This window comes from Amborella trichopoda, chromosome 12, assembly GCF_054954075.1.
Source record: "Amborella trichopoda isolate Santa Cruz 75 chromosome 12, AtrichopodaSantaCruz75HAP2 v2.0, whole genome shotgun sequence".
In the NCBI taxonomy this organism is placed as follows: domain Eukaryota; kingdom Viridiplantae; phylum Streptophyta; class Magnoliopsida; order Amborellales; family Amborellaceae; genus Amborella; species Amborella trichopoda.
In genome coordinates this window covers 63,707-90,064 of record NC_142347.1, presented here as the reverse complement: position 1 = coordinate 90,064, position 26,358 = coordinate 63,707, and the positions used below count along the sequence as shown (strand labels likewise).

The following is a 26,358-nucleotide window of genomic DNA, read 5'->3' as shown; positions in this document are numbered from 1 at the left end:
GGCTACAAATTGTTGTCAAAAAATAAAAAATAGACATTCTTCAAATTTTTAAACGTTAATTAGCGTTTCCATGTCCCAATTCTTTGCTCATGTGTCATCTCTTTCCCTTTTATTTTCTCTCTCTCAACTAGATTGTTTATTACCTCTTTCTTCATAGCCATAGCCGAGCCAGAGTTAGCCAAGATGAGCCAAAAAGCCAATAGAGGATTAGATAAAAATTAAAATAAATATAAAAATATAAAAAATATATAAAAATAGATGAGGTTAGCATGCAGTTAAGCCCACAAATGTAGAAATGTGGACGCCTCAATAAATTTATTTTTGAAAACATGGGGATCATGAATATGAAAAAATAAATAAATTTTAAAAATTTAAAATAATAATTATATGAAAAAAACATTTGAAGCATTAGTTTCAATTGTTTTTAAAGGAACCACCTATTTGCCTCCATCTTTAAGATAGATTGATGCTTTATACCTCTCGCCTGCACAAAACAATTCATATGTAAAAAAAAAAAAAAAAAAAAAATTATTAAAGCCAAAACCATTCTTGCTCTCAATGCTACTCCCTTTATCCTAACCACCGTTAATCGAATAAAACGGTAGATCTCTCTCTTATCATCAAATACGGTACTTCGTTGAAAGACAAGTGCTCTTCCCCCCTACGGAGAAGTTAAGGGAAAAAGAAGGAATTTATATATAATTTTTTAAATAGTGTTGTTACTTATTATATATTATTTTATAAATAATATTATTATTTATTATATATGCGTTTATAAATAATAATTATATATTATTTAATAAGTAATAATATATTAATATATATCTTTTCATTAGATTATATTACTTAAATTATATAATACTATGAGATAACATAAATATTATATAACATATAATATAATAGATATAGATAATATATTAACATATATCTAAATTAATATACATAATTATTATAAAACATATGTAATATACACATTGATATTAGCGATTATAAACATTATTCCATAAATAATAATATATTTTATAAATACATTATATTACTTAAATATATAGAATATTATAATATAACATAAATGTTACATATTATATATGATTTATTAAATACATATAATAAACTTTTACATATATATATTCATATGAGCTAGTGGGCAAATCCCAGTTTTTTTTATATATATATATATATATATATATATATAGGTGCAGTTTGTATAGAGCCTAGGCTCTAGACAATCAAATTAGAGCCTATCTTCAAATAGTTTCGAGAAATGTGGTATCAATATTGAAAATCAAAATAGTGTAGATTGATAGATCTACGAAAACTTGAAAATTGACCGTCCAAAAATGAGTTATAAAATACGCTATTTCAAAAACTTGAAATCCATTTTTTTTTCATGTCCATGCATCTTGATGTTGAGATAACCAATTTGAGGATATTTGGGCATCAAAACAACCTAATCTAGGGAACTTTTTGAGGTAGGCTCTAATTTGATGGTTTAGAGCCTCGGCTCTATGTAAACTTTTCCCATATATATATATAGGGTTTAGGGTATATATATATATATATATATATAGGAAGATGGTGAGCCCACTAGTTCACATGAAAAAATGAGCCCAACGACCCACATTGAATCTGGGCCTATCTGACGATCATGAATATCCGATAGTGTTTAAATTTTAATTTTTTTTCTAAAAATCCATATCACTTGAAATTTAGAGCATATGTACATCAAAAATAGGTAAATATTCGAAAAATAGCAAAAAAAATATTGTACATGAAATAAATGGACAAAAATACCCCCAAAAGGTTTTGGGGGTATTTTGGTCAACTGTTTCCACGAATTATTATTTTTATATTTTTATTAGATGTGACTTGATGAGAAGAACATATTCCTAAAATTTCAAGTGATTTGGATTTGTAGAAAATTTTTTAAAATTCAAACATTAGCAAACATTCGTGCTCGTTAGATCGGCCCAGAGTCAATCTGGACCGTTGGGCTTATACTATTCCATGAGCTAGAGGGCTCACCCAAGCTTTTTTCATACGGCTTGAAATCTAATGGTAGATGATTATGAACTTGTTATCAATAATATGGGTATATGACAATAAAACAGGGGGGCGGCTCATAGTAATGGTGGCAATAGACCCGGGACCCAACAGGAATGGGTATTGGTCCAACTTTGGATCCAAGGTCTGGATCTAGCCGGAACCCACCCTGACCAGACCCGTTGCCACCCTGAGTACAACTAGTTACCCTGTCATTCATTAAAAGGTCGTTTGGGTCCCAGGATACGCCAATCCTGGGTTTTTCTCAATTCATGATTTTGCAGATTCTAGTATATGTATAAGCAAATTTTGAAAACAATGTTGTTTGGCTGGTTCCTGGAAGATAAGAACCCAGTATATGAAAAAGATCCCATTTGGCACTTTGAAGATGAAAACTAGGTTTTTGTTATTTACTATTAATGCAATTTAATCGGTCATTCTATAAGTTAATAATTCCCTAGTACTACATGACCAATAAAAAAGATTTTTTGGGAATAAGTTGATAATAATATAAGCAATAAATTAGACGGTTCCAATCATATTTTTCGATATTTCTATAGGTCGAATTATGATTCTCACTCTCTTTCTCTCTCTCTCTCTCTATGCATACGACTCAAGATAAGTTATTCAAAAAATTACATTACATCTATAACTGCATCTCATTAGATAATGAATAAGTTAAATATTACGAACGCATTAGATGGTGCATCTCACAAAAACTCCTAGTTAACATTAATTCCCCACCATATGTGACACAATTCTACGACCCCTGAATTCTCTTTCTTCTCCCCTTCATGTCCCTTCAACAATTCAGTTTAGTTTCCAATTCTTGCTAGCAGGGCTGGTATGCGAACTAGAGCAAGACCCAACCGTTTTATCATCATTTCTATAGCTTAGACATGGAGAAGCAAGAACCCTTATTGGACTCTTAAGGCAATGATGAAACTGACCCAATACTCTTAATCAACAAAATTTTCTGAATAAGTTCAATAGCACCTCAACACCTTGCCATTTTCAAAATGGGGGCTACAAGAAAGAGCGTTGTTGAAATCTAGTGATTTGGATTCCTCAAATACAGATACGGTTACAGCTGCAGCAATCTCAAAAGGCTTGAACTCCAAAAACTCAGTCCCTTTGATTGTGTTTAAGATTATTTCACTTGATCTACAGAGACAAGCTCACAGGGCTAAGGAATCGAGCCATTGATCTTATGAAGAAAGTAATCAACAAAAGAGAATGGTGTCACAGACTTCATTCTCCACTTCAAGGTGCTATGTGCAAGAAGCTCTGTTCTCAGAATCGTTCGAGACTAGAATACATATTTCGCTTCCCTAACATGTAAATGAAGAGATAATGGCACATCATCATCTTCCATCTTAGTAGCCGGATACAAACAGGCAACTGATAACAATTGTATCATCCAAGCTTTACCTTACTACATATGATAAAAAAACTGCGAAACCAATCAATAAAGCAAAAACCCAAAACAAAACACCTATAACTCAATCATTAAACAAACCAATGAAGAAAAAAAGGAGCAATCTTGGCCTCCTCTGTTCACTACTTATCGGAAGTTTATAGCAAGATAAGAATCGATCCAGATAATTTACAAAGACGTACGAAGTAGAGTGGCTGAAAGCTGTAATGGCCATGAACCTATAGAACCCCAAACAAAACCCTTAAAAACCCAAAACTCCAACCCAAACAAATGTTACAAAACAAAAACCAAAGAAATCTATGAAAACCATAAAAAAGAGAGCTTTATCAGAAACCCACCTTCCTGTTGGTGGTATAAGACCAAGGGGCTAGATACGTAATCTTTTAAAAAACTTTTTGATCATATTAAAAGTCAAGGGTTTAAATTTATGAATATCTCGATACAAAACCACATTCCAGCCCACAAGCTTGGTTTACACACATTTGAATAATAAAACTTCAACACTAATAGGTCCCTTACGAATCCTTTACTTAAAAATACAATTAAACTCAATACAATTTACATTGCTACGACATTTTACATGACTTGCACTCAAAATTCTTTATTATATCAAAATTACATGATAATTTCATCTTCATTCTTCATCCTCATCATGTATCACAATGTCTCATATACATCATACACTTGATCATAATAATCCAATGAGATTTCAATTCACATAAACAACAAAGTATAGCATTGAATTTCATACCACAAGATTAAATAACAATCTCAATATTTACATAACATAATCAATTCTATCAATCATGAATCACTAAGGGACTGTTTGATAACACCCTAATATTGTTATATTATAAGACAATATAGAATCTAAAAAACTCTTAATTTTAAAAATTTACATGCCTTGTTTGATGGAGTCCAATCATCTCTTTTAAGATTCAAATAATGCTAAAAAATCTGAATATTTAGAAATTCAACTTGGAGTTGAATTTTGCGGCATTCAATTTCCACATCAAAATTTCTTGCGTGCGTCTCTCCCCCAACAAAGATCCCACCTCTCTCTTTGCCAAGATGAAAAAGCAACGGCAAGCATGCGAGGAAATGCGGACGACTTAATAAATTTATTTTTGAAAACATGGGGATCATGAATATCAAAAAATAAATATTTTTTGAAAATTTAAAATAATAATTCTATTAAAAAAACATTTAGATCGTTAGTTTCAATTGTTTTTAAATGGACTACGTATTTGCCTCCATCTTTAAGATAGATTGATGCTTTATACCTTTGAACCGCATATCAACCCGCACAAAACAATTCATCTGCAAACAAAAAAAAAATTATTAAAGCCAAAACCATTCTTGCTCTCAATGCTACTCAATTTATCCTAACCACCGTTAATCGAATAGAGCAATAGATCTCTCTCTTAAACTGCAAAATCACAATAGACACACGTATCTTTCATTTAAAACTGGTTTGAGCTCATTTGGATATATATAAGTCAATGAAAAGTCCAATTTACAGAGCTCGCATTTTTCTGGAAAATTTTAGAATTTCAGGTGACAGTATTTTGGAAACTCGGATTTATCTCCCAATTTACAAGGAATTTCACTCTGCCACCGAATTCATTTTTAAAGGGGACATACCCATCTTTTAATTAAAACTGGGTTGAGCTCATTTGGATACATATAAGTCAATGAAAAGTTCAATTTACAGAGCATGCATTTTTTTGGAAAATTGAAGAATTTCATATCCAAATTTTGACACACTTCAAAGAGTAAATAGTAACTTTCAAACCAAAATAGGCATTAATGCAAGGTTGTTTTTCCCCACCAATTTTCATAGCCAACAGAAATGCCTTTAATGCTCAATCTATCATGCAAATAAGAGGCACAACCCAGGAAAATCTGGGCTTATTCCAGCATATTATCATACATGTTCAAGCTTGTAATCCAAACTAAATAATCAAACAAAAACTATGAAACCATGGATGCTATAATCAACTTACCTATGCCAAGAGAATAATTGTCACGATCCCGTGCCCTAACCCCTACCGTACATGTTAGAGGGCGAGTGCGGGATCGCGACCAGAGGTGGCGAATGCCACTTAGGTAGGAGTGGCACTACGCTTATAGAAAGGCGCAATTAAAGCAAACCACGAAAGAAGGTAAACACAAACGCAAAGTTACACAACTGAGTAGAGAAAAACCATTTTATACATATACATTCTCCAAAAATTCTTTACAATTATGTTCAACGTACTACAGGCCTAACAACAAAATTTCATCACTTCATCAAACAACTCTGTGGCACCGCCACTAGACACCTGCTATTGCTAAACCCTGAGCTTTAAGCACCTGCCACAAGTGTCCAGCTGCCCGCAGTAGAACTGTTGGTTATCACTCTACATAGGGAAAATAAAAGGGGTGAGCTCAAAGCCCAGTAAGTAGATCATCACCATTGCATTCCGGCCTATAACAAATGATAATTATAGACAGTGCCCACAATTTATACAGGTGTCACAAAGTGGAGTCATTTCTCACAATTGTTTAGCAGTGTAAGGAGTAGAGTTCAGATATCAGGACATTACATAATGCATGAGCTACCAGTCACTCCATCTCTTATCACAATGACGGGTCATAAACTCAGACAGAACACATAATAATGCACATAGGCAGAATCTAAAGTTGCTTACTCCTAAAGTAGAAGTCTCATCGCTCAGGCCAAGCTAATTCTGTAACTTGGAACTTCTACCCTCACTCAGGAGGGAAGACTATGACAAATGGGTATCCTATTTTCGAATGTCTTCACACACGCATACAATCCCCAACGTGTTTTGGGGTTTTCAATAGACAGTGGCCTTGCAAGACACGACCCTCTCTTTATGCCTTTCAGGTGAGGGGGGCATCACACTACCGCTTTGTGACCCAATGTAGAGTACCAGTATAGATCCTGGGGGGGTGCGACCCTCCCGGATATTCATATCCATATCCCAACCCCATTCTTATCATTGGGGTCGGGGCAAGATCTTAACTGCCGATATTACTTTCTTATCATGACAGTATCCCCTTACCAATGGGTGTCCCATTGCGTAGTGATCAGTATCACAATTATATCATAACAGTATCCCACCACCAATGGGTGTTCCATTGCGTAGTGGTCAGTATCACAGTCATATCATAACAGTATCCCGCTACCAATGTGTGTCCCATGACGTAGTGGTCAGTATCACAGTCATATCATAACACATCAAATTACAACTGTGTACATGCATATTCAAGCATTCATTCACTCATGCTTTGCTATTCTTCAAGAATTTAGGCGCATTCACAGTATCATAAACATGCATATTCAGTGCCTCATGATAGAAAATTTCAATCTCTTTATGAAAGGTTTAAGCTTTATTCAGAAATTCACTACCATTTCCATCAGTGATACACATATGCGAAAGAAGGCATGGTATCCAATTCATAAGAAATTTCAACTCAATCTTAACATCAACTTGAAATAGACATAAATATCTTTCAATCAAAGGAAACTTGAAGTTATTTGAGCATCATTTGGTCAGTCAAGGGCTCAGTGTAAAATGGACTACAATCCTGAAATTTCTGAAATTCCTTACAATAATATGTCCCCATAAATAGAGGCATAACTTCTAATCTATATGAAATTTTGATATGATTTCAAAACCAATTTCAAAGTAGACACACATATCTTTCAAAAGGAGGTGGTTTGAAAATATTTGGACCCCGTTTGACTAGTCGAAGGCTTAGTACAATAGGAACGAAACTTCTGAAGTCTGCTGTAATCTGATAATAGTGACATGTTCCCATAAACAGAGACATAGCTCCGAATATGTAAAGAATTTCAACTGAGCTTAAACAGAAAAATCATAGTAGACATACATATCTTTCATTTAAAACTGGTTTGAGCTCATTTGGATATATATAAGTTAATGAAAAGTTCAATTTACAGAGCATGCATTTTTCTGAAAAAATTCAGAATTTCAGGTGATAGTATTTTGGAAACTTTGATCTATCTCCCAATTTACAGGGAATTTCACTCTGCCACCAAATTAATTTTTAAAGGGGACTTACCCATCTTTCATTTAAACTTGGGTTGAGCTCATTTGGATATATATAAGTCAATGAAAAGTTCAATTTACAGAGCAAGCATTTTTCTGGAAAATTGCAGAATTTCATATCCAAATTTTGGCACACTTCAAAGAGTGAATAGTAACTTTGAAACCAAAATAGGCATTAATGCAAGGTTGTTTTCATCTTAAAATATATTCACAAGGGTGTTTCCCCACCAATTTTTTATAGCCAACAGAAATGCCTTTAATGCTCAATCTATTATGCAAATAAGAGGCACAGTCCTGGAAAATCAGGGCTGATTCTAGTATATTATCATGCATGTTCAAGCTTGTAATCCAAACTAAATAATCAAACAAAAACCATAAAAGCATGGATGCTATAATCTGTGCCAGGTGACCTCCAGGTCATACATGCTCTCTCTAGGACACAGGGGGCTCCATCACTCTCGCCTTGACATGTGAAAAGGCATTGACTTTGAGGATCCAGGGTGGTGGATGTGTATAGCCCTTGTAATACACACAGCCAAAGAGGATCCAGGTGGTGGATGCTGAGCCAGGAGGAAACCAAGGCTCTATTGAGCAAAGCAGGACAAGAGGAAACCAAGACCCTATTGTACAATGAGATGGTGGCTCGTAAATGTGAGTGCCTAAAGGCCTCTGCATGGCATGCTATGCAGCACGGAAGCATGACAATGACATTGGACGAAAATGGGTAAGAGAGGCGTACTTGGTTCTTTGTTTGCATGTAGTTGGACTCCCCTTGCACTGAAGAAAGAGATCAGGACACTCCTATGCAGTTCTTGATCTTTGTGACAACAAACTTGTCCTTGGAGTGGTCACGTGGGATCTATGGCTATCCATGGTCCCTCTATGCCTTAGTTATCTTTGATAGGCTAACCACGAGCCCATTGCATGGGAGACGTGCATCATGGATTTGTTGGGTTGGCATGAAGTCCAAAGTGTGGTTATAGGGTGGTCATGGAACTTTTAGTTGACGATCTGGTACCATTGCTAGAAACAATTAATAGAACAAATTTCCTTGGAGTGGTCACGTGGGATCTATGGCTATCCATGGTCCCTCTATGCCTTAGTTATCTTTGATAGGCTAACCACGAGCCCATTGCATGGGAGACGTGCATCATGGATTTGTTGGGTTGGCTTGAAGTCCAAAGTGTGGTTATAGGGTGGTCATGGAACTTTTAGTTGACGATCTGGTACCATTGCTAGAAACAATTAATAGAACAAATTTTTGTGTGTTTCAAAAAAAAAAAAAAAAAAAAAAAGAAGATATGTATGCTTTCAAGCTAGGGTGGTGATGTACTTGAACCTGATCCTCCTATTATAAAACCTAATGCCAATGGCCATGCTAGAAGAATATTAGCAAAATGGCTAGAAGATGACAAAGTAGAAAGGACAATAATGTCAAGCTTCATGGAGGGCAATTTGATTAGAGTTGTAGCGGACTACATCGTCGAAAATATGATGGGTGCCTTTCCTGAAAAATATGAGATTAACTCTAAGACCCAAGTTCAACTCCAACTAGAAAAGTACAATTCTTGAAGGGTGAAAGAAATAGACTTGGTCACCGAGCATGTTAATAAAAATGAATATCTTCATAAAAGACACATTCGGGAACACAATCCGAGACAACATACCAGCCTCTATTGTCCTAAACAGTCTAACCGCATCATGGGAGCACGCTATGTTGGGCATTAGTGGACTTATTGGCTTCGCACCCTTTGTGTAGCATTTCCTCCAAATCTGCTAAAACCTTCACTTGCCCTTCTAGTGCTAGAAACAAGGTGAGGTCTTGCAAGCCTAGCGGGATAAGAAAAGCCATTAGTTAACATTAATGAAAAAGTTCAAGTTATACTTGTGTCTATATGAAGCAGTCATTCCAGGAGCATTAACAAGAAATTTGGTCTTGATTTATAGTTCCGTCTTTTTTTTCCTTTTCTGATTTGTTTTTTAAATGAGTAAAGTGGGTGTTTTATTCATGTTTGCAGTATCAAAGAACCATGCACAAAAAATAACCGCACCAAATCTATGACAATGCCCAAAAAGTGGACCAACATTCTGATACTAAAAGTGATCAATTGAAGGCTCCCTCCCCATTAGAAGCTCGCTTCAGTATTCCACTAATTGCATTTTCAACAGAGAGAAGGCATTTAGCAGTTTCCATTAAAATATAGGAAACGAACAGAAATCCAATATTCCAAGTATGAGAAGCACAAATGAAACGAGATACAAAATATAAAGTATTACAAAAGCTCTATCAGGGCAAAGGTCAAACATGAACATGTAATATGAAGAATAGTGTAATTCGTATGGCATGAGTGCATTGGAAGCTGAATAAATCGCCTTTAAAAGCCTTGCAGCATGGTTTTTTGATTTCCGCTCTCATATATTCATATGTGTTTAGGTACTCATATTTTTGCACTCTTGGGAGTGTGGCTCTAATTGAGTGAAAGCAACCATTAGAGTAATGGTGCCACATCCATGGGTGAAAGATGTTGTGTGAGGAAGGCTCTATGGATAAAACAGGCCATGTGATATGCACTACACTCGGCTCGGCTCGGCTTAAAACGGCTCGGCTTAGCTTGTGTAGGCTTAGCTCAGTTTACATTGGCGTGGCTCAGCTCATGTCGGCTTGGTTGAATTAAATTTTGACTGCTTTTAGCTCAAATGAGCCGATAAATGCCTAGCAACTCTATCTGAGCTGAGCCGAAGTAAGCCAAGTGAAGCTGAGCCAAGCCTATATAAGCCGAGCCGAGATAGTGAGATAAAATAAAATAGTTAAAATACGAAAAAAAAAACCATTAACGAAAAAAAAAACCATTTACGTTTCTACAAGAAAATTTGTGGAATTTTGAAATTAACGAAATTCATTGAAATTTTGAAATAGCGATATTGTGGAATTTCAGTGAAATTTTAGAACATCAGACAAATTTTGGACATCATTTTTTATTCCCAAATTAAACGATCTTTTTTTTTCATTTTGGCTACAAATTGTTGTCAAAAAATCAGAAATAGACAATCTTCAAATTTTTATAAGTTAATTAGGGTTTCCATATCCCAATTCTTTGCTTATGTGTCATCTCTTTCCCTTTTATTTTCTCTCTCTCAACTAGATTGTTTATTACCTCTTTCTTCATAGCCATAGCCGAGCTGGAGTTAGCCAAGAGGAGCCAAAAAGCCAATAGAGGACTAGATAAAAATTAAAATAAATATAAAAATATAAAAAATATTTAAATATATAAAAATTGATGCGGTTAGCATGCAGTTAAGCCCGCAAATGTAGAAATGCAGACGCTTCAATGAATTTATTTTTGAAAACATGGGGATCATGAATATGAAAAAATAAATAAATTTTAAAAATTTAAAATAATAATTCTATTAAAAAAACATTTAGATCGTTAGTTTCAATTGTTTTTAAATGAACCATCTATTTGCCTCCCTCTTTAAGATAGATTGATGCTTTATACCTTTGGCCCGCACAAAACAATTCATCTGAAAAAAAAAAAGTTTATTAAAGCCAAAACCATTCTTGCTCTCAATGCTACTCCCTTTATCCTAACCTCCGTTAATCGAATAAAACGGTAGATCTCTCTCTTATCATCAAATACGGTACTTTGTTGAAAGAAGTTAAGGGAAGACGAAGGAATTTATATATTATCTTATAAATAGTATTGTTACTTATTATATAATATTTTATAAATAATATTATTATTTATTATATATTAGTTTATAAATAATAATTATATATTATTTAATATGTAATAATATATTAATATATATCTTTTCATTATATTATATTTCTTAAATTATATAATACAATGAGATAACATAAATATTATATAATATATATTATAATTGATATAGATAGTGAGGCACTGAACACCTCAGCCACTATGGTAAGTAGTAAGGGTGAAAGGGGGTCCCCTTGGCAGAGCCCCTCTCGAAGCATGAAAGTAACCCTTAGATGTGCCATTAATAAGGTCCGAAAATTAGGGTTTTGAAATACACCCTGGGATCCATCTCCACCAAATGGCAGTTTGGACAAAGTCTCATCAAGAATTTCCCAGTCCAAATGATCATAAGATTTTTGATTACCAAGCTTGGAATTTTTGCACTACAGCGAGAATGTATGCATTCGTGTGCTATTAGAGCCCCATTGAGAATCTAGCGTTCCTTCACAAAGGTCCCTTGGGATGATAAGATCACCTGACCAAGGACACGTTTTAGGTGGGAAGCCAGGCCCTCAAGAGAATCTTGTAGGAAGTATTAATCAGACTAATGGGTCTGAAGTCTTTAAGCTCTTCTGCTCCCTCTTTCTTACGGATCTTGGCAATGAAAGTGACATTCATCGCCTTATGGATAGTGGCTCGAGAGTGAAATTCAGAAAAGAAAGCCATGATATCAGTTCTAAGGGTATCCTAAAAGACTTCGAAGAGGGCTATGGGGAAGTTGTCAGGGTTGGGGACCTGGTCTCCATTGAGATCTTTAATGGCCTGGAGTACTTTGTCCTCTTAAATAGGGCTTTCCAAAGAGGCTGCAGATAAGGAAGAAATAGAAGAGAAGGAGAGGCCCGCCATTACTGGCCTAGGACCAGAAGGGGAAGAAAAAAGCTTGGAAAAATATTCGACAGCCGCTGCCTCAATGAGATTGGGATAGTCAACAATCCAGTCCCCCATCTTGAAGTGGGTAATAGAGTTCTCCCTTCTTCAACAGTTGGCTATCTTGTGGAAGTAAATTGTATTTTGGTTGCCAAGCTTGAGCCATTTGACTTTGGCCCGCTGAGCCCAATAAATTTCTTCTTTCTTTAGGAGGCATTGGTAATCATGTTTGTGGATGGATCGAGAATCCAGCTCAGAAGGGGAGAGATGTCTAAGTTCTTCAATGAAGTCTCAGTGTTTAGACCTCAAAAGGGAGTCTTTTTGGTATCATAAGTTTCCAGGGAGCTGTGAGCACCATGATTTCAGGAAACTTCGAGCATTTGAAGCTTTTTCTATGAGATAAAACCGGCCCACCCATTCACAAGGGGGGAGAAGGACTCCCAATGGTTACAGGCAGGAGAGGGGAAGCCGGGCTCATAGAGCCAAGACAGCTCAAAGCGAAAAGGCTTAGGCCCTCGAGGAGGGACTGGGTATCTAGCACGATAAGTCTATGATTTGAGGTGGGATTGGGAAGCATCAGAGAGTGGGTGCCAGGGAACTCATGATCCCACTCGAGAGGGGTTAGAAATCTATCTTCCTCTCAATCATTGGTGGTACATACAAAATATTACGCTCCAGTTTAGTACTATTACCACAAAAAGTTCTTAATATCTTAAACATCTTAAAAAGAATAAAACATGAATTTTAAAATTATAAATATTATTCTTTTACCAACGTATCTACACATAATTAAAGTAATAGAAAAATAAGAAAAACTAACATAAAAAAGATTTCGAGATGTGAATAGGTAAATGCCTCCATGTTTGTCACCAAAAAATGACGTACTTGGTGAGCCTCACCAGATTGTCTACTGGTGTGTCAGAAGCAGTAACAGATTAATCGGGTCAGAAGCGTCAACAGATTAATCGGATGTAGTGGTAGAGCCACACACCAAAACATGTCTAAAAACTGCATCTTTGATTCATCTAATCCATTCAGCTACTCACATGTTCTATAAGCAGATTAAATACTGCCAAACTCATGAGGTGCACAATATCATCATGCATATGACAAATCAAAATGAAATGACTCCAGATCCAATGATCCCATGGGCCAAATGAAAAATTCAATAGATATCATGATAGAATTGGGAAGAGGAAATAAGAATTCCAACTAAAATAAAAGCTATTATGCATCTTACCAATTGCTCATCAGGTTATGATTAAATCTAACAAGCAGGTCAAAAATGACCAAAACAAAATTCATGTCTACAAACAGAGTCATATGATGTTGATTATTTCTTAATGTACACCTAAAATGAAATCAAATGCACATAGTTACATACCATCTTAAACATACCTATGCACACATTATTCACAAAAATACAAGAAGTGGATCGTTATCAAGGGCTTCAACATGTTGTTTCATTCCATGATAACAAAATTCACTAATATAGGGTTGCCACAAGACAATAAAGACACCATAATAAGCTCCATCAATTAACAATATCCTCAATTCTTTACTACAATTTCATGACCCCTGGCTAGGTATGATTGGAGTGCGAAATCATTTTTTTTATGACTTGGGTACGGACCAAGATTGGCTATATAAAACTACTTGGCCTAGATCGTAACTGAAGTTTGTCAAAGTGATTTGTGAATTTTATATACAATTGTGGGATGCCCATCAGATTGGGTATACATGGCCCATGTTCAGCCACGCTATGCAAACTCCAAAAGAAAATGGTTGTACTTTTTTGTGATTGAACCATGAAAAAAATTTAGTTAACATTATCATAAAAAAAAAATAAATAATTTTTTTTTGCAATAGGCTTTAGGCCAAATGCAATGCTCTGTAGTAATGCCAAAATCGATCCATCCTACTGTGCAATAGACCTGCTAGCCTTTAGTATCCTGATATTGTGGCTGCTAATGAGCAACATTATTTCTCTCGCTAATGCTCATTGTTTTGTTTCAATTTTCTATGTTTGGAGTGACTACTTCTCATTTTGAATTCTTTTTAGTACGTATTCCATGTATAAAGGCGCAGCAGGGAGGAATCAAAGGAATCCCGAAAGATGGGCACAGGTGGGGACAGGTTTGGCATGCACATTGTGTAGTGGGAACAAGAGAAGCAGCAACAGATCTCTGAATGGAAAAAGTGTCAGAATTCTTGTTTCGGAAGGCTAGCAAGACATAAATGTGGGCTACCTTCGAGGAACTATGTTGTGTCGTACACTCAATAGTGCAAACTGAGGATTTGGGATTCCAAAAACGAGCAGATGGATTTTTATACCCCACGAGATTATGGAGCATGGTGAGCATAAATTAGTTATTTTTATGTAGTTTCTCTATTTTCCGTAAATAATCGTTAACATAGAGTGCAGTTTAAGGCCGAGCAGCGCTTCCATCCACGACAACGATGTTAGTCCCAATAAAAATAATAATAAATAAATAAAATTGAAAAAAAAAAAATTACTTGGATCCTATAAACCAAGCCATGTGGTGACAGGTAACCTTGAGAGTCATCTTTGGTGAATCTCATTCACCTTCCATCTCTATTTTTCTATACTTTTCTCTATCTTTTCTAGAGGGGTCAACCTCCTTTTATAGAGAACACATTTATTTTGTAACTCTTACATTCATGGTCTATAGGAGTTGAGATCCAAGTGTAACTCCAGTCTTAATTCCCTTAAGTGCAGCTAATTAGGATTAACAAGTTGTCACCAAACTGTTAATCTTATGTAATGAGCTGAACCTATCATTAGTCCACTAATGAGACACATAATAGGATGTCATCCAAACATTCTCATAATTTGATAAAAGATATTATAAATTAAATAAACTTTGTATATCTATAATATAAAAACAAATTCTTACAAAGAATCCAATTCCAAACACACCACTGAGTTTTTCCTCCAGTGACACTGGGTTTTCCCTCCAGTGCAACATCCTATTATATCCAAGTATGTTAACCACATGGGATTTAACATATACTTCAATATGGCTTTTGTACCATTATTGAAAAAAATAAATTTTCGAGAGAAAAGGGCCTGATAGGCCACATTTCCAACGACTCCTACTTGGCCTGAAGGCCCTTTGACTTCTTGTACATGGCATTGCCTCATGCTTTCCATATGGGATTTTCATATACCCAGCTAGTGTAGTTAAACACCACACTGAGATTTCCTGGCCTCCATAGCCATATATATGGCATTGCCCCATGCAATTTGCTTGGGATTTCACATATACCCTGCCAATGTGGTCATACACCACACTTAGATATCTTGGCCTTAACAACCTTGTATATGATATTGCCTCAAGCTACTTGCATAGGATTTCACATATACCTTGCCAATGTGGTCATACGCCACACTTAGATTTTCTGGCCTCAACAACTTTGTATATGACATTGCCTCACGCTATTTGCATGGGATTTCACATATACCCTGTCAACGTGGTCATACACCACACTTGGATTTCCTGGCCTCAACAACCTTATATGTGGCATTGCCTCATGCTACTTGCATGGGATTTCACAAATACCTTGCCAATGTGGTCATATACCACACTTAGATTTCCTGGCCTTAACAACTTTGTGTATAGCATTGCCTCACGGTACTTGCATAGGATTTCACATATACCCTGTCAAAGTGGTCATACACCACACTTGGATTTCTTGGCCTCAACAACCTTGTATATGGCATTGCCTCATGCTACTTGCCTGAGATTTCACATATACCCCATCAAAGTAGTCATACTCCACACTTGGATTTCATGGCCTCAACAACTTTGTATATGGCATTACCTCATACTACTTGCATGGGATTTCATATATACCCTGCCAATATGGTCATACACCACATTTGGATTTCTTGGCATCAATAGTTTTGTATATGGCATTGCCTCATGCTACCTACATGGGATTTCTCATATACCTTACCAATTATTCACCAACACGTTGGATTTTATTTACATCTATCTTTTAGCCAAGAGAAAAAAAAAGGCCCATTGCTTCCGCATGTTTCTCAAACATGTCATCTACCACTGGTCTTTAAGTCCAAAGCACAGATTCGAATCATAGGTCAAAATAATAAGAACAATATAATTTGACAAAGCTTTAGGTGGTGGAGGTTCGAGTCCTCTTCAAGGCATTGAGAATGCTCATTGAATGAGCAATTCAGTGACTTTCTTAATGTGCATTGATCACCATCGAGATAACAAATTCAATTCTAATTTGGTAATGATGATTTACACCCATTATCCAATGAATAGCTATCAACAATACGATAATTCAATCTAACATGATATGTCATTAAAGATTTTTAATGTTATGTGATATACACAGAGCACTATAAGGTGCCAATGATTACTACATCTCAATGAAAAATAATAGCTTAGCATCGCATCCTCATGGGTACAAATTTAGTTTTCTAAATATAAAGAAGAATAGTAAGCAAAATAAATAAAATAAGTCACAACTAGGTTAAAAATAACGAACAACATGATTAATTCAAACAAAATATCCTTACACAACATGGCCAATAGGCTTACACTTTTCAAGGATATTGTAATGCATAATCTTGTAAAAAAATAAGGGAGGAAAAATATACTATCACAAATATACATATATTGTTGAACTTGGAATATTCATAAGCATTGATCACCATGAACTTGGAATAGTTGTCTTGTCATAATATGTATAATTGCTAGAGGGCTATATTAGAAATAAAAAAGTAAATAGTGAACACCAACTTTCTCTTTCGTACATAGCAAATGAGAGAGTATATCTCTCTTTTCCTCTCCATATATTTTCATACAAATGATTAGATGAATGAATATTGAGCTTTGCCTAAAATTACGCAAACTGCCTTTTGTGCATTAAGAGGTTTAGCTAAAATATAAAATAATGTCTTACAGTATTAACATCAACGCAACTTTTCGATGATGTCTATGGTCATGGACATGGGGATGATGGTGTTCATGTGGTTCATAGACCATGGTGTAAATGACAAGCTAATGAATGCGTCCTTCGTGTTTATTGAAGAGAGCGACTTACTTATCTTTAAGTAGAGAGAAAAACTTAAATTTTGAAAAAGAGAGAGACTTATGTTTTGAAATAGGACCACATACTGATTTGCATTGGTTTCATGCTGTTAAGATAAAATAGAATGTGAATAAATTTCTAATTTAAGGCAATAAAAAATTTACCATAAAATATTTGTAATTAAAACCTTCCAAATACTTTTAATATTCAAAGTGCATTGATTTCATGCTATTTAGATAAAATAGAATGCGAACAAATTTCTAATTTAAGGCAATAAAAACTTACCATAAAAGCTTTGTAATTGAAACCTTCCAAATACTTTTCACATTCAAAGTGCATTGATTTCATGCTATTTAGATAAAATAGAATGTTAACAACATTTCTATCTAGAAACTATTCAAACCAGTACCAAAAAAAAAAAAAAAATGATTCAGACATTATAAATGGCATCACCATAAAAAGCATTTAAGAATGTGATAAAATATAATATGGTACAAAAGCCATGTTGCAGTATATGTGAAATCCCATTGGTTAGCATGAGACAATGCCATATACTTGGATCTATTTTTGAGCTTTAATAGGATGTTGCACTAGAGGAAAAACCCAGTGGTGCATTTGGAATTTGATTCCTTGTAAGAATTTGTTTTGATATTATAAAAATACAAAGTTTAATTAATTTATAAATATCTTTTATCAAATTGTGGGAATGCTTGGATGACATCCTATTATGTGAGTCTTTAGTTGACTAATGACAGGTTTAGCTCATTACATATGATTAACAATTTGGTGACAGCTTGTTAATCCTAATTAGTTGCACTTAAGGGATTTAAGGCAGGAGTTGCACTTGGATCTCAACTCCTATAGACCATGAATGTGAAAGTTACAAAATAAATGTGCTCTCTATAAAAGGACGTTAACCCCTCTAGAGAACACATTTATTTTGTAACTCATGGGAAGATCTTGCTCTACATATAGAACTTGCTCTACATAGAGAACAACTTTTCACCTTTATTAGTAGAAGTGATTGCTAAGGGTTACAAGCACCAATAAATAGTTGCTTATTCTACTATTTAAAACTAGTTGATCGCGCTAAGTTAGTTGTATCACTTTATATGGCATTATCCTTTATCTGCGTAGTTGTGCAATGCCCAACAATCGATTTGGATCACTGGGTTTAATGGTTACGGTGTAGTGGATGACGAATGCTCACATGGTGTACCATGTTTTAACACACACCAATGGTGAATGATATACCTACTAAATTTTAAAAGTACATTATCATTAAAGGAATGAGGTGACAATCCATTTTAAATGAGTTTCGAGTCCAAAAGGTGTTCAAGTTCCAACAAACCAACACAACAAAAGCTCCATACGCCAAAAATAAGCTAGCTCTTCTCTCTCTCTCATATGGACTACATATGTAAGACATATGCTTATATGTCCACACCAACAATCAATTTGGATCAATGGGTTTAATGGTTACGGTGTAGTGGATGACGAATGCTCGCATGGTGTACCAAGTTTTAACACACACCAATGGTGAATGATATACCTACTAAATTTTAAAAGTACATTATCATTAAAGGAATGAGGTGACAATCCATTTTAAATGAGTTTCGAGTCCAAAACATGTTCAAGTTCCAACAAACCAACTCAACAAAAGCTCCATACGCCAAAAATAAGCTAGCTCTTCTCTCTCTCATATGGACTAAATATGTAAGACATGCTTATATGTCCACACTTCACATACACAAATAAATGTGAAATGAGTGAGAGAGATGCATCTTTTGGTCCATGCAAGAGAAAGTACCCAATGGATCTAGATTCTAGAGACATTCATTAAAGGCAAAAAATTTTCTATCTAGAAACTATTCAAACCAGTACCAAAAAATAAAAAAAATGATTCAGACATAATAAATGGCACCACCATACAAAGCATTTAAGAATGTGAGAAAATACATAATAAAGTAGAAAAAAAAAGAATATTGTGAAACGTGAGACAAACACAGCCAGAGTAAAAGACCATAATCGAAAGAATCATCAGCGTGATATAAGAAAAGATGTGAACAACTAACATAACCTTAAATCATGTGCATAATTGTAGAAAATATATCACTCGAAAATCGAAATGAAACATTAAGGAAATGTGCGAAACATGCAAGCCTCAAATTTTTGAGGGCAAAAATAAGAAAATCCTAAAAAACTGACTCGCAAATCAACACTAGGGTGTATACACTGATAACAACTGTATATGTTAATATGTTAATGCTAACAAAACCAACATGAGAATCTGAATGACAAACTATCTACATAAGGGACCACTTGATTTTATAATATTGTGAAACACCAAGTTAATTAACGTGGAAAAAGTTGAAGAGAAGCAAGTCATCTTTGGATTCTAAGCACCCTAAGGAGAAAACAAGTTTTAGAATGCAACAAAATTCAAGTTCCAAATGAAACGTGTCCCCTATTTTGCCCATCATCTAACACATCGAACAACTCAATACAATCACAAGAAAATAATTTTCAGCTTCTGGAAAATTTGTCCTTTTGTTGGGTTCAATGATCACAAACATGTACTAAGGTAAATTGGATAGGTTCTTAAGCGTCTATCACATCAACAATGGATATTAGAGAACTCATAGATTATAAAGTGATATTTCATATTTATGGGAAATATCATATGATGGCTCAATAAGTATAGCCACATTATATCATCCGATGAGTGTTTTTTTTTTTTTTTTGAATGTGTTATCATATATCATCGGATAAGGTTTTAGAGCTTCTTTTTCTACTTCTCAATAAATGAAACTTAACAGTATGGTTCATAGACCAAGTATGCCTTTTAATTGTGCATTTATTGATTGAATGCATGTTGCCCAGACAACCACAATACGGTTGGACATGAAACATAATGTGGTAAAAACCTGCTGCACATGGAGAGCAACTTTGCACCAATCACTTCTAATGGTTTAGAAATGATTACCAGGAAATTACAAGTAGTAGCACTGAGAAATGATTGCTTATTCTATAGTTTAAAACTAGTTAATCTTGCTAAGTAGGTGTATCACTTAGATTATAACTAAATATTGCTATAGAGAAATGATTGCCTATTTTACAGTTTGTCTCTTTCAGGTGCTTATTTAAGAAAGCCCTGGATAACTAACTCACAAATGAACGACCAATACAAAGAATTCTTTTCTTTGTTCATCAAAGAATTCCATTCTTTGCGCAACTTAAACAAGATTTGAAATAAATCATGCAAAAGAAAGCACAATCAATAAATAATGCAAACAAGACAAACACATCAAATCAGTAAAATCCATAGCAAGTATATTACCTCATTCTCCAACATATGTAGAAGAGTTGTCTTTCCAGTGTTGCCAGGCACTAGACAAAGGAACTTGACCTCTTTTAGCATACAACCAGTCAAGCAGAAACACAAATCCAGCCTAAAAAAACCCTCACGAAAAAAAAGAGGAAGAATAATAAAATATGATAAACAACTTGAAATATGAGAAAATGGACCATAGAGACAACCATTTTTAAGAAACAAACCAAAAATGAGAAACATAAAAGGACAAAACAAAACAAAAGTTGAGAAATGAAAGTGAAGAATGGAGAAAACAACTGAATGAAAATTACATTTCAAGTCAAACCCTCACTCATGGACTGATTAAACAGCCAAAAATAAACAAAGAAAATGAAGAATGTCACACAAATAGGCTTTATAGTAACTGGCATTTTTAAGTTAAAAAAATGAAACACACCATTTTTACTCATAATTCACAGCACACCATATGAACCTACAACTAAATTTCAATGAAGCTACGTATGTTCTACTTTAAGTGAGAGGAGTAACAACTAAACCCAAATCCATGAAAAGATAGACTAAATTAAATCATTTATAAGAACAATCACATCCTAAACATAATACCGGTAAACTACCACTCTAAAGAAAATAAATAAAGAAGTTAATAAAAAACAAATTATCATCAACATACAAATTAAGAAAAAATTCAACTAACAATTACATGCTAAAAAAGTACTACTTCAAAAGAAAAAAAGTACTCAAATTCAAGGAAATGGTAGCTGATGCAACTATGGCTGCCATTTTCAGACTAGAGAGCAAGATCTATAGTACCTTCAAAATCTCTTCTGTAGATATAGGGCTAGATGTCCAGTCCAATGTATATAGCAGGCAAATAAACACCAAGACCAATAAATAGTTAAAAAAAAAAAACAGCCTAGATAAACCTAAATATCTAGATGAATCACCACAATGAACCCCCAAACCGTTGAATTCCAAAATCCAAGCTTATGGCTACAAATCAGTCGCATAAACCTTCAAAAAGAAACCCTGAAAACTAGATAAACCATAAATAAGGCGCCTCAAAATTTCAAAAGCAAAGCAAGATAAACCAAAAGAAATCCCTGAAAGGTTTGCAGAGCAAGAATGGAACAACAAGAGAATCGTAGAAAGAAAGCGATTAACAAAGGCTTTGAAGCAGAAAGAAAGCACAAAGAGGAGGAAAGAGAAAGGGAAAATATCACTTGCTCCGAGGGTTTTAAAGCAGAAAGAAAGCACAAAGAGAAGAGAAGAACAAAGAGGAGGAGAAGAAGGGAAAAACAACACTTCAAAATTCAAACTAATGGGCCTCAACAAACATATGGCCGTTGGGTTTGTCTCTACCTCAACCGTCTTTTTTTCCCCTTGACGACAATCTCTCTCTCTCTTTGGTTGGTTCAGGCCTTAGATTGAGCTTTCTCAAGCTCGTCATTGTTGAAGTCTAGATGGAAATAGAGATTGAAGCCTAGCTCTTAGAGAGAGATCGAGGTGGAGATTGAGGTGGAGCTCTTGCTCTCTCTCAAAAAAAAAAAAAAAAAAAAATTCAAAAAGATTTGTCACCATCAATAAATCACTTCAAGAAATCGATTAACAAAGGCTAGTAGAACCCCATACCTTTCCATTTTACTCTGAATGGAGCAACACCATGCTTTTGACATTTGTAAATATATGTATCCATTTTGTATATGGGCGCGCAAGACTGAAATAGAATGTAAAAGATACGAGAATAAACAAAACAAGTTATGGCCTAATGGGTATTCTGAGAGAGAGAGAGAGAGAGAGAGAGAGAGAGAGAGAGAGAGAGAGAGAGAGAGAGAGAGAGAGAGAGAGAGAGAGAGAGAGAGAGAGAGAGAGAGAGAGAGAGAGAGAGAGAGAGAGAGAGAGAGAGAGAGAGAGAGAGAGAGAGAGAGAGAGAGACCATTACAATCTCTGTAAATAAGACTGAGCATACAAAATGCAAGATTCAGAAAGAGAGAGAAAGAAAACAAAGGATAGATTAGAGAGAGAAAAGGCAGTTAAGGGTATCTTACTGGTGAAAAAGGGCAACTACAAGCAAAAGGAACTTTATCTTCCAAAACCAAATTCTTAACAAAAGAACGAAAGAAAAAAAGAAAAGAAAAATGCATATAAAGTTTTTGCATTCACCTTGGTCATCAAGATCTTGAGTTTCTGAGATTCTTCTTCCTCCTTTCTGCTCTTCTGAATTCCCATAAGCTTGAGTCTGACTTTTGTAGGACATAGCGTCCCTCCCTGCAAAAGAAAAAAAAAAGAAGCTAATCATAAGCACTTAAAAAGCTAAATGAGCAAGATAATCAATAAAAATTTTAAGCGTCTGAGATCTGAAATCATCTTTGACAACTAAGCGTTCCACGGGTGGGGGGGAGGAGAAAGGAGAAAATTCCACTGGAAACAATGAAATAAGCCCTAGAAACACAATTCCATTCCCTAAACCCCATAAGAACTCTAGACTCTCCAAAAGATGGCCTTTCTATTAAAAAATACATATACCAAAAAAAAAGGAAAAGAAAATACTTGATAAGCAAACACAAGAGAAGCCTTAGAAGCATAACTTCAACAATACATATCCTAAAAAAATACCAAGATGTCCAAATCCAAACACACTGGCAAATCATAGACATAAACGCATGGACAAAAAATAAAATAAACTCCGTAAAGACCTAGTGTGATCTTATAACCAGCAAAGTCTCATCTGCTTTTGTTACAAAACTGAACAGAAATTTCTAGATAACAGAGAACAGAGATGGGAAAGCAAGACTATAACCTTACCATGAAAACGGGAATTAAAAATACTAAAAACCACAAAATTAGACCTAGAAAACACAATTCTGACCCCTAAATCCTGGATAAACCCTACTAAGTAAAATATCAAATCAAAATGTTAGCATGAAAATTACATAGGAATGCACCACAAAAGAGTCCTTCCTAGAAATAGAACTTCAACACAGGAAACCATAGAAACACACTAAAAGAAGCCACAATACAGACATCCAGTTAAATCATAAGCCAAATTACATACAATAACCACAAATTCACCAATAACTTCAAGTGATCAAATGACCTGCAAATTCTCAGCCAGCACCATTATTAAAACTCACAAAATCCTTAAAAAAAAGAGGGATGAAACTAAAAGTTAGATTGTACCCCTTCTAAATTCTAACAATGAAACAAAACCAAATGGCAAGGATGTTTGATTTGTAGTCTAGGACACCACAAAATTAGACCTAGAAAAAAACAATTCGAACCCCTAGAACCCTAGAAAAGCAAAGAAACAACTCCAAAAAAAGCTCGCCATCAAAATCTCAAATCACGCTCCAATCAAGCTCAAGAAAACCACTAGAAGTTGAAGCTCAACAGCATCAACCCTACCTAAAAAAGTACAAATCCAGTCACAATCAAGTCACCGACAAAAACCAGAGAAATTCAGCATGAACCTCAAGTGATCCCAGAGCCTGCAACTTCTCAACCTCCATTTCAGCTACTAAAACTCAGAAAATCCCCAAAAACACAGAAATAAGACCAAAAGCAAGAAAACTTTAGCAATAAGAGGGTAAAACATGAGGTTCAGAGGTTCGATTTGTACAGATCAAAGAAGCCCAAAGACTTGACCAGTGAGGAAAATAACGCAACTGAAATGTACCTGAGGTTTATGGATCCTTACGTTTGTCTGGATCAATTGGGGCGTGGCCAAAAATACAGAATCATATGAAGATCTCTTCTCATTCTCATTTTCTGTTTCAATTTAGCACAATGTTAATAGAAGAAGACAAAGAAGAAAAAACAGTAAGAAGCATTACCAATAGCTTCCTAGAACATCATCTCTCTCTCTAAAGTGGGCTAAATCATTGGTGAAAAGAAAATTGAAAGGGACATGAAGCATTGGAAGTTGGGAATGTTATGACAATCCATGCCTCTCTTTAAACTAAGAAATCAAGTTGTTACACAAAGTTGAATTCAGAGGAAATGCACAGAAAATTAAAAGTAAATAAATACAAAGATGAGAGAAAAATAAGATAAACAAAGCGATTAAACCAGTTTGCTTATGGGATAAGTTTGCGTGTGATGACAACCTGAGGCATCGAATAAATCGCTTTTCTCCAATATCTCCCTTTCAACCCAAAGATTATTGCAACAAATGAATGAAAAATCTAGAAACCAGGATAACAAATCTTAGAGAGAGAAACTAAATAGAGATAGAGAATTAGAGACTAATGATCAGAAAAGCTCGGAGAATAATGATCAGAAAAGGTAATTTTTACCATTATAGAAATCACTCGGAGAAAATGACTAAAGATTTATCAAAGAAAATGACTAAAGATTTTATGTTTGAAATTTCACAGAGATTCAGAATTATAAAATTTCAACTATTTCTAAATAACCATCTCAAGAATTCAAACGATTTTTTAAGAACCATTGGAAAAAAGATACAGAAAAAAAAATTAGTCCTCAAATATACCTCAGATAAATGAGGCATCCCACTTCATCTGTGGCAAATGCTTGATGCAGATGCCTCACTCAGAGGTTACTCTCTCTTTATCTCTTTCTCTCTCTCTTGGAAAGTATTTTCTAAAAAAATCTTTTCTTAGAAAACATTTTCTTGAAAAATCTTTTCTTAGAAAATCTGTTCTTAGAATAAGTTTTAGAAAACATCTTTTCTAAAGAAACATTTTCTTAGAAAATCTTCTTTTTCTAAGAAAATATTTTCTATAAAAGATTATTTTCTAAAAAAATGTTTTCTAGAAAGTGTTTTCTTAAAATAATTCTAAGAAACGATTTAAGATTTTCTAAAAAATTGTTTTCTTAGAATAATTTTTAGAAAATCTTTTCTGGAAAACATTTTCTAATCTTATTCTGATTAGGTGTCTCTTTCTAAAAACCCATTCGCTTTTTTCCTCTCTAAAAACTCATTCTCTCGTTAAAAATTCATTTCTCTTTTTCTCTCTAAAAACCTATTTTCTCTCTAGAAACCCAATCTCTCTCTAAAACCCCTCTCTCTAGAAACTCAATCTTTCCTTCTCTCTCTAAAAACCCATTCACACGCTCTTGAAATCCAATCTCTATTTCTATCTCTAAAAAACACATTCTCTATAAAGTCCCAATCTCTCTAAAAACCCATAAAAACACATTCTCTCTAAAACCCAAATCTCTCTAAAAACCCTTCTCTCTAAACCCAATCCCTCTTTCTCTCTAAAACAAATTTTGTCTTTCTAGAAACCCAATATCTCTTTCTCTTTCTCTTTCTGAAAACTCATTCTCTCTTTCCCTCTAAAAAACCAATCTCTTTCTCTCTCTAAAAATTATTATATCTCTCTAAAAACCCAATCTCTCTCTAAAAACCCATCCTCTCACTAGCATTTATGAGACGTCAAATTAGGCCAATTAAACAAAATGAAACTCAGTAATGATGCTAGAGCGCTATTGTTTGCGCATGTCTCATCATTTCATCTATTGGAGTTTGGTTTTCTTGTAAATGATACACGCGAGGTGTGTGATCATTCGAAGAAGCATAAGTCAAATGTTGATTATACTGCCTCACGGATGCTATCAAATTGAAAAAGCGTGGAACAAAGGTTCCACAACCACCTTCCTTGAATAAAATCTTGAAAGAATGAGTTGGATAGAGAGCCCTGTGTTGATCTTCAGGTACTACCTGAAATAGTTAGACACTTAAGACACATTTTGACACATGCTAAACGAAAACATATGGGGATTGGG

General features: G+C 34.7%; 1 protein-coding gene and 1 pseudogene across 49 annotated transcripts; both read right to left on the bottom strand.

The window, feature by feature from the left end:
- Positions 1 to 2,717: 2,717 nt before the first annotated feature.
- Positions 2,718 to 3,418, bottom strand: LOC148779344 (cyclin-D3-1 pseudogene; annotated as a pseudogene).
- On the bottom strand, positions 3,281 to 25,240 carry LOC105420129 (uncharacterized). Of its 49 annotated transcripts, XR_016046481.1 has the most exons (9): positions 25,100 to 25,229; positions 24,284 to 24,375; positions 22,771 to 22,875; positions 22,240 to 22,324; positions 21,421 to 21,448; positions 20,617 to 20,666; positions 9,231 to 9,393; positions 4,765 to 4,801; positions 4,524 to 4,542 (listed from the first exon to the last, which is right to left on the bottom strand). XR_016046481.1 is itself a non-coding variant. In XM_088854530.1 (8 exons), the coding sequence occupies exons 3-6, from the start codon at positions 22,862 to 22,864 to the stop codon at positions 20,618 to 20,620; spliced, it is 318 nt and encodes a 105-aa protein (XP_088710656.1). In that variant the 5' UTR covers positions 22,865 to 22,875; positions 24,284 to 24,375; positions 25,100 to 25,229; the 3' UTR covers positions 3,281 to 3,374; positions 4,765 to 4,801; position 20,617. The 49 variants fall into 49 exon arrangements, 29 of the variants coding, with proteins under 29 accessions (XP_088710656.1, XP_088710635.1, XP_088710643.1 ...); XM_088854530.1 differs by lacking the exons at positions 4,524 to 4,542; positions 9,231 to 9,393 and adding an exon at positions 3,281 to 3,374 and having other exon boundaries at positions 20,617 to 20,728; XM_088854509.1 differs by lacking the exons at positions 9,231 to 9,393; positions 21,421 to 21,448 and adding an exon at positions 24,714 to 24,791 and having other exon boundaries at positions 3,858 to 4,542; positions 20,617 to 20,728; positions 25,100 to 25,183.
- Between the last annotated feature and the right edge of the window lie 1,118 nt (positions 25,241 to 26,358).

What these genes read in the sequence shown, in the direction of transcription:
- LOC105420129 (XM_088854508.1), bottom strand. Translation starts at nt 22,864, where the DNA reads ATGTCCTACAAAAGTCAGACTCAAGCTTATGGGAATTCAGAAGAGCAG. An exon ending in ATTCAGAGTAAAATGGAAAG is followed by an intron (nt 20,729 to 22,239) that starts GTATGGGGTTCT and finishes GGGTTTTTTTAG; the next exon opens with GCTGGATTTGTGTTTCTGCT. An exon ending in TACATATGTTGGAGAATGAG is followed by an intron (nt 4,802 to 20,616) that starts GTAATATACTTG and finishes TTTTGTTTGCAG; the next exon opens with ATGAATTGTTTTGTGCGGGT.